Genomic DNA, 13,043 nt, shown 5'->3' on the forward strand with positions numbered 1-13,043 from the left:
ATTTTTTTTCCGTGTGCTTGGAGCAAATATTCAAATTCTTCTTCGTGTTTTTCATTATCGTAATGTTTAACATCGGACGGGAAAGTCGCTCTCTGGAAGTGTTTAATCGTCAAATCCATTGAAGAGCATTCTCAAAGCAATCGCTCCGGGGACATTTTCTAGCGCACACCGACACGCAAAACCACGTTCTCCTAGCGTGAATTCACGCTCGAAGTCGCGCCACTCGACTTCTGTCGCTTTAAGCCGGATCGGGCCGACGTTCCTGGAACCGAGAGGCAAGATCGCTACTTATCTACGATCTAGCTATTCTGTGGATCAGCTCGCGCGAATCCGAGAGTCGATGCGCCGCGCCGGTGGGTTGGCGGGACATACAATGCCTTGGGTATCTCCCACTTTCGGCCGACGAGGGGATCCATCTAGCCACCAGCCACGAGTTTCTTCCACCATCCTCTTAACGGCGACCATCAATGTGCCTTAGTCGCTTGCGGAGCCCACCACCCCGGACTCATCGTTATCTTAGCCGCGATAAGCCCCGCAGGAGAACAGATGACGACGAGTATTTTTTCGCCGGGGCAAATCTATTTTAAATTCTCTTCCTATATCCCTCGTTCTGCGCGCGGTGCCGTAAACGACACGAAGGTATTTCTCGCCCAGCTTCTCGTAGCATATTAATTTCCGATAAGTCAGCATCCGCGCGCGTTCCACGCCCATTTTCGTTCACCACTCCGACACACCCCCTTATTACGGTCCCGCGGCGAAGACACGCGGCGATCAGAATTGCGGTATCAGAATCTCATTTCGCGGTGAGACGACGCTATCGTTGTTTCACATTTTTTTTCACCTCCCTCGCGGCGATATCGCGTGGGAAAACGAGGAGGTGACGCGATGCGCGACGGTGTTTCCGCTTGATGCGGAACATTACGACAAAGTCGATCTATCTCGGATGGATTGTGCCGGGACAAAAAGCTACGGATGTGAACAAGCTCATGGTTATCTATTTGTCTGTGCCTGTAGGAAGAATTATAAAAATATATATAAAATGTATAATATAAAATATGTATTGTATGTTAAATATAATCTTCACAAAATAAGGACATAGATCCTACATGAAAGAAATAAAACAAAATTATTTAATTGTTCGAAAAACATAATTTTATTACGTTACAATGGAAAATTAATTAACATTGTAAATATGTTTACCAAAGGAGTATTGCGTATTATAATATTCTCATATTTTAATGTTTTTATATTGTAAATATTAGATATATAATTATTTTAGCAAAATTAATTATAAGAGAAAATGAACCGTCTATTTACTTTATTGCTCTTTCTGCTATTTCCTCTATATTTGTCTTTTTAATTAAAATACAGCTTTCGCTCTTAGTTTATATTAATTAGGTACGATTGTACACTCACAGAAAGTGAAGAAAGTCGTTGCTCCTTGTGCATTTCAGGATTTCCATGGAATAGCTACTCACGATGACCAGTATGAAATTTTTTCGCGTCATCTTGGCGCTCTTGGGAGGCACGCACGTTTTGTGCTCACAACCATCGGCGTCTCCAACTGTGAAAACCGGTGAGTACTACCTGCCTTGAACACAATGGACTTGATTACTGCTGCGTTATATCATATTTATTCGTCCGCTGATATCCTCCTGTTGTTGAGATCGAAAGTGCTATTAGTTCCCTTTCTCGCGTATTGATGCAATAAACTACGTGCATTTGTAGCTTTAATAACGGTGATTTTTTAAATATAAGATACGATGCAGAATATTGCACGAAGTATTATTACGCTGAAAATAATGCCATTATTTTATAGCCACCGCTAGGAATGCACGCTATTGTATCGGAAATTAAATCTTTCACATCGAATTGTAGCGCAACGTTTACATATCTTTTCGCTATTTTACGTGATTATTAATGGATCCAATTCGCGCAATGTTGCATGATCTATCCTTTATCAATTAAAGTTTGTGCATTCAACGTCGGTGAAATTAATAAACAATTTACAGCTGTAATAGAGGTCTCGGTATTTTTAAAGTTTTCCATGCGGTGCTGCCACTGCATGTACCGTAAATAACAGAAACAACAATTTTTATTTCATTTTCAATATACGTTGAAATCTTTCATTATTCTAAACAGATAAAGTAACACATAAATTTGTACTTATTTCTCTAATAATATATCTTTAAAACACTTTTTTGATAAGAAAAATATGCAATGTGAATACAAGAAGTGCGCAATATGTACGCGGACTCAAAATGAATTAAAATTCCGCAGTAACTCATGAGTGATCTTGTTTCTATTTTTACGAAGATGTAAAGATACCCTTGTCAGCTTCGTTCCATTTCCAATAATCATCGGTAGAATGGAATTATCATGCAAATGAAAGCGTAGCATAATGGCTCTGTATGTAATTAACGAGTCGCCCAGCCTTTCGTAACAGTGAAGCCGGTGAAATGGCGATAAAATATTCACAGAGACAACGAACTGAATCAAGACGGTAGGCGAACGAGTCCAGGAAAGTGACGGGTAATGCGTATGCACCGTTCCGAAAGATAGGATGTCCGTCTTGTTGTTACAATTTTTCTCGTTAGATATCGCGTTGGATTACTTTTCCAATTGACATGGCATAAAAAAGTAAATTACTGAAAAGAGTGAATTACTGAATTACTGAATTACTGAAAGTAAATGTCTGAAAAGAAACAAAGTGAGAGAGAGAATAATTAAAATACTTTATAACGCTATAAATAGATTCTTTTTCCTATTTTAATTCTGTTGACATCTCTGTATTAATTAGTTGTATTAGTAAATAACTTTATTAAACGTCAACAAAGAAAATTAGGATATATTAAATAGCTAAACAGCTTTTATGGAAGAGAAATGTTTTGTTTTAATTTAAATTTCAAAACTATTGCATAGATTAAATCTATTATTATACTATTTTAATTAATAATAACGAGGAAAAACAGCTTTCCTATCATTTCAACCTAGATATATAGCCTTTCCAATTATTCTGAATTCATTGCTTTAATTATTCAGTTTAATTTACGCAAAATACTATTCATAATTGTATGCAATTAATCGGCGTTTCGAAATGTGAGATGATATATAAATGATTTTAACTTTTCGCTAAATTTTGTATGGTCATAAAACTGAGCTAAGAGCAATTAATTCACAGGTATACTCTCGCGGAATTTAATTCGACCATCGGATCCGCGATACGATGTTCTCGCATTTTTCCAGATAGCCTCGGGAGCGAATCGGTGTGCTTTTAAGCGTAATTTTCATTCATTACTTATGAAACCATTAATTCCGCATCGAAAACCGGACGTGTTTGTATTCGTGTGTGTGTGTGTGTTCCGTTTAAAACCGCGTTTTTATCTCGAGAATTTTACATGGCTATATTATACAACGCTGTTCAATGCAGCTTCAACCACATATCGATGTGCTTTGGCTGATAAGCAGAGCATTTACGTTCCTTGATTCCTATCGTGCACACTTCAATTTGCACTCGCAAACTGTGCGTAATCTGATTGATTCATTACTGCGAATACCTACGCGCACTTTATTTTCGCGAGCGAGCGACGCGTCCGTATCGGTTCCAATGTGAATGACTTTGCCGCGCCGTTCCTTTTTCATACCGAGAGTTTGATGAAACGATCGATTCTCATTTGCTGTTCTCCAACGAACGGTGCAATTTTCGAGAAAAAGCTGGCCCAGATTTCACCCTAACTGTTTGCCGTAGTTTCGTAACTGATAGACGAAGACCTAACGTTGTTATTCCGCTAATATATTATGGCATTCTAGAATTAATTAAATTTATGTTGACGTCAATTACTCCGGACATTGTTGCTAATGTATGTTTCGCAAAGTTTGAAGATCTAACATATGTATACTACGCAAATGATCATAATTGAGAATTACAAGATTGTATTTAAGAGTCAAAGAACTATAAAACTATATTTTTTTATTTTCTAAACTATATTTTTTCTATATAATAGCAAAAATGAGTTTTTTTAATGATTTGCTATTTAACTGCAAATTGTTATAAAATCTTTCCAATTTCGAACAGGTAAAAATTGTATATTACGGTTACAGAAAAGATGTATAGATAACTTCTGGAAAGAAATAATGCTATAAACTTTGACTTGCTAACGTGGGAAACATCATTTATCAAGTCAAACATGACAAATAATATCGAAAGTGATGACAACGTTGTATCGATTCGTTCTACATATGGCGCAACTTTCGCGAAAATCGTTAGACCTTTCTGTCGGGAGACCTGAAGAAAAGCTTCTCGAGCATTACGCGTGATTTAATGGCGTCGTTGTACCGTAAGTTTGTTACAATGCATAAATTTCGCGTCATTATGAGGCTGTTCGCGATAATTGCGTCGCGTCGCGGCCAACGACTTAAAAGGTCTTCCAGGGTAATTAATTATTGCCGATGAAGGGTGAGGAAGGTGATAAACACGACACACCTGCAGTTCGTTAACCAAGAGACACACGAACAGGCTCTATTAGATATTGCCTCGAAGATTGAAAGGAAGCCGTGACGAGATCCGGTAGATATCCTACGTGCTATGTTGGACCGGCAAAGGCGTAGCAGCGCTGTTATTACCCTATCGGTACATCGACATTCTATTTTGCAATAGAAGTTTTTCCAATCCAGCACGACATTCATTTTACATATATACTATCCTTCCCTAGCTATTAATTAAAACAGCGAATTGATTGACGTAGTCAGTAGTTGATATCGAATATTTTTATGGCTTCTCTGTTATCGCAAACAATATTCTTTCCCAATATTTTTTTATTCCGCTAAATATCGACGTGATATTTGCATGCCGAGCTCATGACAAACACGACCGAACATTTTAACGTTGTCGATTTTAGCAAGTTGACGGTTATTTTAATGAATTAAACATGATGGGGCGTATTAAAATGGATTTCCCGCTTAATGTGAAATAACTGATAAGTGATCGTTGTCAACAATTTGCGACGATTGCAATTAGCAATGATTTTTAATATTTTTTTTTACAGAGACATTAATGTGTCACAACAGATGCAGGAGAAAAAATATACTGCAAGAAATTTTATTCCTACGTTTTTACTGAGAAATTATATTGCGGGATATTTCGAAACTTCTGTGTCGAATGAATATACCTGCACAAGAAATCCCGATAAATGTGATCGTTGTTTACGTTTCGCGCAGTCGATATATCAAACAACCGATGACAGCAAGTCGGAATTGCGCGGGTGTCTTTTTTTTCTCGTCGACCGTGTCCGCGCGCTCTTACTCTTCTCGAAATTATACGTGATGGCGTGTATAATGCAGGTCGCTCTAGCCCGACCCCGATATCCATGGCAGCGGGGTGCACGTACAACCCCCTCCCTTTCGGCCGACACCTCCACCAATCTCGAGACGCGATAAAAACTAAGATTACTGTGCAATGCAATCAGTGGGGTACCCGGTTGTTCTTTCAGATTAAAACACAGTCCGAGATTACCGGTCGAAACTATTGTTTTGCCGAGAGAGCTCCGCGACCTGCCGAGATTGTGTCTCGGTTTGCCAGATGCAAAACGTGCGACGTTTGAAGATCGAGCTCAACTGAGAAAAATCTGTGACTCTTGACTTTTCGTTGCGTGCACTTCAGCTGTATCCTTACGCTCGCGTGCGCGCATATGCATGTCACGTATTCTTTTGAGTATCAAAAATTCGACATGTGTCAGAAACGCAAGTTTCTTCTGTTTTTCATGTTTGCGCCGGGGGAAAAATTTTAAGAAAAATTGAAGTAAAGTCGGATAAGAGTTCTTATTGAATCTGCGGCGTAAAAATAAATAAATGCATCAGCAGTAAAAAGTAAGTTACAATATCAATCATAAGTAAGATTATGAATGAGTAACCAGTTTGCAAATAAATTCAGATTTGTTTATTTTTAAATTTTTAATCTCAAAAAATATTATATGCGTTACATAAAATATTTGCCAAAATATTTCCAATTGTGTCCTCGGGATGGAGGTAACGTGTTTGAAGAGAGAAACCACAAACAGTTTAAAACAAGTTTGGCAATTATTGCGTAGTGTGTTTGTTTAAAACAATGTTAAAATGAAAAGATTGAATACATACTCACAATCAGTGCAAACAAGCAATGTTTAGGAAAGTCGTAAAAAATCTAAAAGATTAGAAAGTACAATTTCTCAAAATTAGAATAAACAACAGTCTGTATTTTTTGTTTCTTAAAAAACTTGAATTTTTAACTCGTGGTATTCTACACGTTATTTCCAATTCTTTTAAAAAATACATTTTTTAATGAAATAAAGATAAACGTAGAGATAAACTAGATTAATTTTGTTATAAGATTTATATTATTTAGTATTACAACTGTATCACAGAGAAAAAATTTTTGAAAAATATGTAATATGTATTTACTGAAAAACTTTATTTTAAAATTTAATTTTGCTAAATGTATATAATAACAAAATAATTTGTATTAGAAATGCTTTATAATTCTTTGAAGATGTTTTTTAGTTTAATTAGATATTATTATTCTGTAATTTAGCAAACATTTAGACAAACATAAATTTTAATGTAAAATGTATTAAAGCGCGATACACAAGAGATCATTTAAATGCGTCGCAATGAGTGTTGCATTCGAAGGTGGCTAATATATCAAAATACGAAACAACTGATGCAAAAACCGGAATACATGTATATGATCGTGTAAATATGCAACCCGTAATGCCGCATGGTTTAAAACAATAGGGTTATCATAATGCGAAAATACGTAATAATTTGGTAGAACAATTTTGAACTTTATTCGCGTTGCTCGTGACTCTGATATAAATTCTCGGATAAAAACATACAGGAAATTGAACAGCGCGAATATATAAAACAGATTGTGAAACATACTAAAATATATGATTAATGTAAATAGATTTAAAAACAGATATTTATAAATTTACCAATTAAAAAATGTGTGGTATAAGATAATCTATATTTTTCTGCGTTATTAATCCTGCTAAAAAATTATTATTATTAAAGAAATAAATTATTATTTCTATTTTTGAATAAAATTTAATCGAAAATTACAATTGAGATATCTCTCCTTCGTTAGTATAACTAAATTATATATTACGTTCATTTCGTATTTTAAATATCCATTCAAAATTTTATCAATGATATTTTCAATATAATTACAGCGAACAAAGATGTCCTGTTGCAAATTTCATGTGAATTTACGAAAATTAATGGTTATTTTATTCATACCATCTCGCTTAGAGATTCCCTTAGTTCCGTGGCGCATTTTATATTCCAATTGTCTAGGACAGACGTTCGCCATTAATCATCGCGCCGTGCGAACTATCGAGACTTCGATTTAAACCGGCGATAGAAGCGCGATCGCATTTCCTATCCATCTATCACCACGCCGCCGCTTCCAAATCGAGAAAACTGAGCCGGTTTAACGAGGGATCGCTCTTACGAAGCATGTTAGATGTAATCTGTAACGGCATTATAGCAATTTAGTTGGCAAAGCGGACTTAGCAAACTTCGTATCTCATTTCATATTTTATATTTCATATTTTACGTTATCATCAGGCTTTAGCCCACGGTACCATTTATTCGCATAATGTCGTAATCGTCTTATCTTTTTATTAAAGATTAAAGAAGGATTATAAGAATTGTTCGAGTCAATATCTTGCCGGTTAGCTTTTTTTTTTGTCCGGAGCAATCCGAAAACTCCCCGAGTTTAAGCGACATGAAAATAATCCGGATACAAGGGCGGTCCAAGACAGGGAGTGATCCGTCGTTGACAATTTAATGAGAATTCTGTGTACGCGTCAACAATTAGGCAAGAAAGTTTGACGGAATGTGAGAAAAGGCAGAATCATCTCAATGGGTCAGATCGAGAGGTTTAGATCGTTGGGCAGGGTACAGGCTAATGCATAAACAATGCGCCGTTTATCCGCATTGGGGATGCAACCCCAATGAATAATAAACTACCCTACAGACATGCGGATAGATAGACCCGGTCTGCTACGGAGAACAGTGAATGTGGGTGGAGGATTATCGACTAGGAAGTACAACCGCCGCTTGTGCATCGGTGGACCAGGCGAAGTGTGAATATTATTGCCTTCCGAGATTCTTTAACGCAGAGATTTAAGGCCAAGTGTCGTTGCCGACACACATATAAATAGCGCGATTAATGTTTTTTGATAATACACTTCAATAAAAGTGAAGTTTAGGATTTCCTATTTCAGCCTATTCTCTGTGGAGAGTTAAACAAATATATTAGTGTAACATTGAAATAATTATGGCTAATGCTAATATAATAATGATCAATAACTCTGTTTGTTTATCATTATTGCAATGTAATCCTAATTCTGTTTTTTTAGCACAGGAATTAGGCATATAAATAAAGTAACGATTTGATATAAAATTTTGATATTTAAAATAATCAATAATAATGTAGGTACATTTTGCTTAAAATTATGTTTAATTTTATAATAACTGTGAAAAACTAAACAGTTGAATTATATTTGCACGATCTAAAATCAAAATTGAAATAACACCCGATTTACCTTTATGCAAGCGTTTCTTCTCGTGTATCGGACAAGTGTTACGAGAAATTGATATGTCGAACGAAGTTGAGAGGGTAAACTTATTCAGATTCTCTGTTTATTCAAATCTCAATATCAGTTTATCTTTGTTCGCTTATGTGACAGATGGATCTATTGCCACATCCAATTTATATCCGTCTCGGCGTAATACTTTATCCATTGTCATATTTCCCCGCTAAGAGGTCGTCACGGTACGCTTTCAGTTATGGTAATGTCACAGATATAATACCGTGGGATATTGAGTAACGGCGTTACCGCGCTGTGCTGAGCGTTATTTTATTTTATCCCTTTATTTCGATGCGCGATGCCGCGGTTGCATCATTATTTTCTATCCGCGCATGGTTTTTATCCCGGCTCTCTCTGGATGCGCGCTTTAAAAGAAATAATTTAGCATTGAGAATAAACGCAACGAGGCATTCCAGGAAAAGCCTCTCATTTCCCGCGTCTTACGGACGGGAACGCTGTTTGTGAACTTGTATGGAACTTTAATCCCGCAAAATTGCTTCGCATCCATGTCAGCGGGAAGTTTAATATCATAATTGAGCGTGGCAGTAGAGTGGGCAATAGAGCCCAATGGAAAGAAGTCCCATTGGAATCTGGTTTCTCCGTAACTTGCGCGCATGTTGAAACGATATATACCCCTAAGGGATTGAATTTAACTGGACATTCATTAGGATAAGATTACGGATTATCCTGTCTTGCTTCTCGGTAAAGAATAATGGTAAACGCACGGGGATCCCTCTCGGAGATAATTTATCTCGCAAGTAAGAAGAATATACGATAAATGTAAATTTCGCCTACTCCGTCGCTTTTGTTAATCCTCCGGAATATCCTTTACAAATCTGTAATCTCGGGATATTTTTTTAAATGCACTCTTTTAGGCACTTCTCCATAAATTGTATTAATTCCACGAAAGCCCATGAAGAGGCCGTCACGGTTTTAGATGAAAACATTAGTTTGGCAAAGTTATTACGCAGAAATTTAAGCGACGGCGAGGTTCGTTAATTGGGAACGTTTCTTCTGGGCTGTATTAGCACGCATGAGCATGCTTATGTAGGCAAACGATGTAGGGTCGAAATTATTCGGGGAGTAAGCGAGTTTTCGCGCGACAAAGTGATAATCACTTGTTTCGCGTAACTGTCCTCCTCTCCCCTCTCCCACACTTTCTCGTCTCGTCTCTCGCTTTTTTGTCCTTATCCGGCGATAGTGCTCTCAACCGCAACTGTACTGATGGAGTGCGCATTACGTGTGCATCCGATGCACGTACACGGACTACGGATCCGGTTACTGCGAAAACGCCAACGGTAAAGTAGCGAACGAGATAGCGAAGTGCAAAGTGAAATTAAGTGTGTACGATTTTGCTCTATTTCCGCGCGATACTCGCTTGCCCCCTCGAGGTGAATTGAGATTATTGTACATCTATTAACGAACCGATGCGTGAAATGAATTTTGTAATTTGTATAATGAAGAAATTTGTCAAATCTTTATATATATGCACGAATGTAAAGCTATTTCCTTACGTTCCTTTGTCTTTGCGTCTTGCTTTGTTAATTGAAAAAACGCAAGCGATTGAAAGAGAAGCAGTAAATTATGGACGAATGAAGACAGTCAAGGGTGGCCGAGAATTGGACCGGAGCGCGAATGCTGCGATCACGAGCAAAGGGAAGTAAACGACTTCGAGTGCAAGGGAGAGAAAAGACACGGCAAATGGAAGGTTTTCCTTTAACGCGATAAAATGTGATCCTCATTTTATCAAGTTAAAGTAATCCACTTATTTTGAACCGGCAACAAAGTTGGATTGGGCAAGCAGAGAGAGTGTACTGGTGTGTGGAATTGCGAGGGGCCGATGAGATTATGCAGGTGCTAAGTCCGCGGATAGGAAATACTGTCTTTTAAATTAATTTCGGTTGCGTCGCATCGTTGCGCGCTCGCGAAGTCAAGTTATTTGCCACCCTCGCGCGCACCCTAATGCATAACCACCCCGTCTATTACCCGCACGCCCCCTGCGTCACCTTCTGCCATTGGACCAGTTCCAATCGCGAATTGAACCGTTCGTAACTGTTGAACGTGAATTATGGCGTTTATTTATTTTAGGCTGTCCCGCAGTCCCGCGTCGGCTTCCATACCCATTCGTGTACGAAACTGTCAATCTAATTGTGCTTTCGGAGCACTTGGCCGGTTCGTCCGATTATAGAGCGGCGATGACTTTCCCTGATTGTGACTGATTTGGTCAGAGGAGGACAGTCGCTGCAAATAAACATAAATAATAAGAATTATCTTATATCGGTTTATATTTATTAAAAACAAAAATAAATTTATGTTTTACATTTAATACAACATATGTTATACAAAGTACTTTATTTTATAGTATAATTAGTATAATTAAATTCACAAGAATATCTTTCTAATCTCTTTTGATATTATACATCGATTATTTTAATATGATTAATACTTGTAAATTAATATGATTAATTGGACAGCTTTTCTTTACACGTATATTGTTTAATTCTTAAGGAGAATATATTCTTAATCTTTTTAACATTAACAGAGCTTTACACGTTTAAATGTCAGAATCCTCCCTTTTACGCGTGGCATTAAATTGTACGATTTGATTCTGTTTCGCATTATACCGCACGCGAATTCTCTGTACGTAATGAAACGCTTATACACGATTGTAGAACAGGTCAGGCACTACCGGCGAACATGCGCGATCTTCATTACTATGCGTTCGCTATTATTTCGTATCAGAACATCGCCGGGCCGCGACGTAAAGTTTCAGACGTTGTCTGAGTAGTTTATGAATACCCGCGACGGCGAGATGATTGCGGTGAAGACGGTCGGGGGGTGAGGGAGACAGAGAGGGATGGTCGGGAGAGACGTTTATCAACCCTCTGTCCCCGACACGCGTATATACGCGCGAGATATACATGCAGTCCGCTTCATATTCTCGGTGATGCTCTTCTTCCCGTATCCTTTATGTGTGTACACTTGTGAGCCGTACGTATATACGTATGTGTGGTCCCTCTTTCGACCTCATGTTCGAGCGCCCGCGTTCAACGCAGAGCCTGGCCTTATAACTCAAACGTGGAGACCCCTTTGACTGATACTCGCATACCAGATATTACTTTTACACATGTGATACCGCATCAGTTCCTGGAGACAAAGGCCGCGAATGTATGATGATGGCGAGAATAGGCGAGGTGTGGGTTAGTCGACGAAGTTCGCGCTTCAATTTTGCCGGGACCAGCGAGTAATTTTCTGCTTCTTCCTTTCGTGGCCCCTCTCCTCTCTTTTTTTTGTTAATCTCCCGGCTGGCTAGCTCCAGTGGGCTCTCTCTATTGTTGAATAAGGTTAAATGTGATGAATCGCTATCGGGTTTATCAAGCCTAGGTGCCGTGCTGCGCGCGATTTCGATATTCAAATTTTGTTACCGCATCCATTCTTTTCTATTTTACATTATATTATCTTTCTGCTTTTAACATTGCACATTTTTAGCTTTATAATAATATTAAGTTATGCATTATTTCGAAATTAATTAATTAAATATGATTAAATTATTGATTATAAATGTAGTATAAATGCTTCAAAGAAAGCCGTTTTTATTGCTGTAACGGCTATATTAAATAATAATTTATAAATAAGAATAATTGTTATGTTATAATTATAATTCTAAGTTTGAGTAATAATTTTCCTGATTTTGAAGGACTCATAAATATGGCTGTACACAATACGCTATAGCGTTAGTAATTAATGCTTTATTGATGATTCACTTAGTTGATATAACGCCGTATTTGTCGCGAAATGAATAGAATCTTCATTGTAGTATTCTAGTCTCGGGATACTATGATCAGATACCGTAGATTGTATTCAAGATGTGAAATATGGGCGGAAAGGGACGCTTTCCTATCTCGGCTTGGTATCACGATTCGAGACTTTGAGTAATGATATTGATGTATTAGCTTATTTGATACAGAAATTGCCTATTACTTCCCGCATTGGTCAATATGTCGATCATCATGATGCCGTTATCGATATTACTGGAAAACTGTCCAAGGAACCGTCTAATCGATTATCATGATATTTGTCCACATGGTGAAAACTGAAAATACACGTGTCATGACCAACGCAATCAATAATAACCCGACCATTTTAAAGCCTTTAGAGTTGTGTAGTTTGAAATCGATGCGATATTGCCTTTTCTTTTTTGCGAATGTAAATCTCGATAAAAACATTTACAATTAAAGAATATCACTCGATAACCATTTCAACGATAAAAAGGGAAGGATTACTTCGAGAATGAAATAACACCTCCGTCACGTAAATCGCGAAATCGATTTCTAGAGTGCAGTGAGTGCACACGTTTAAGCTGTTCAGTCAAGAATTGAAAAGCTTTTCTGCGACGAATGACGAGATGGAAGA

The 13,043-nt window shown here is 37.5% G+C and overlaps 1 protein-coding gene across 8 annotated transcripts in view; it reads left to right on the forward strand.

The window, feature by feature from the left end:
- The window catches only part of LOC139812652 (protein amalgam), a 294,458-nt gene that overhangs the window by 109,451 nt on the left and 171,964 nt on the right, over nucleotides 1-13,043 (forward strand). For all 8 annotated transcript variants that reach the window (XM_071777647.1, XM_071777646.1, XM_071777648.1 and 5 more), the window contains one exon: nucleotides 1,455-1,576. In XM_071777647.1, coding sequence (XP_071633748.1) covers nucleotides 1,480-1,576 — 97 coding nt within the window. In that variant the 5' untranslated portion in view covers nucleotides 1,455-1,479. The remainder of the gene's footprint in view (nucleotides 1-1,454; nucleotides 1,577-13,043) is intronic.

The sequence above is a fragment of the Temnothorax longispinosus genome, chromosome 5, assembly GCF_030848805.1.
Source record: "Temnothorax longispinosus isolate EJ_2023e chromosome 5, Tlon_JGU_v1, whole genome shotgun sequence".
In the NCBI taxonomy this organism is placed as follows: domain Eukaryota; kingdom Metazoa; phylum Arthropoda; class Insecta; order Hymenoptera; family Formicidae; genus Temnothorax; species Temnothorax longispinosus.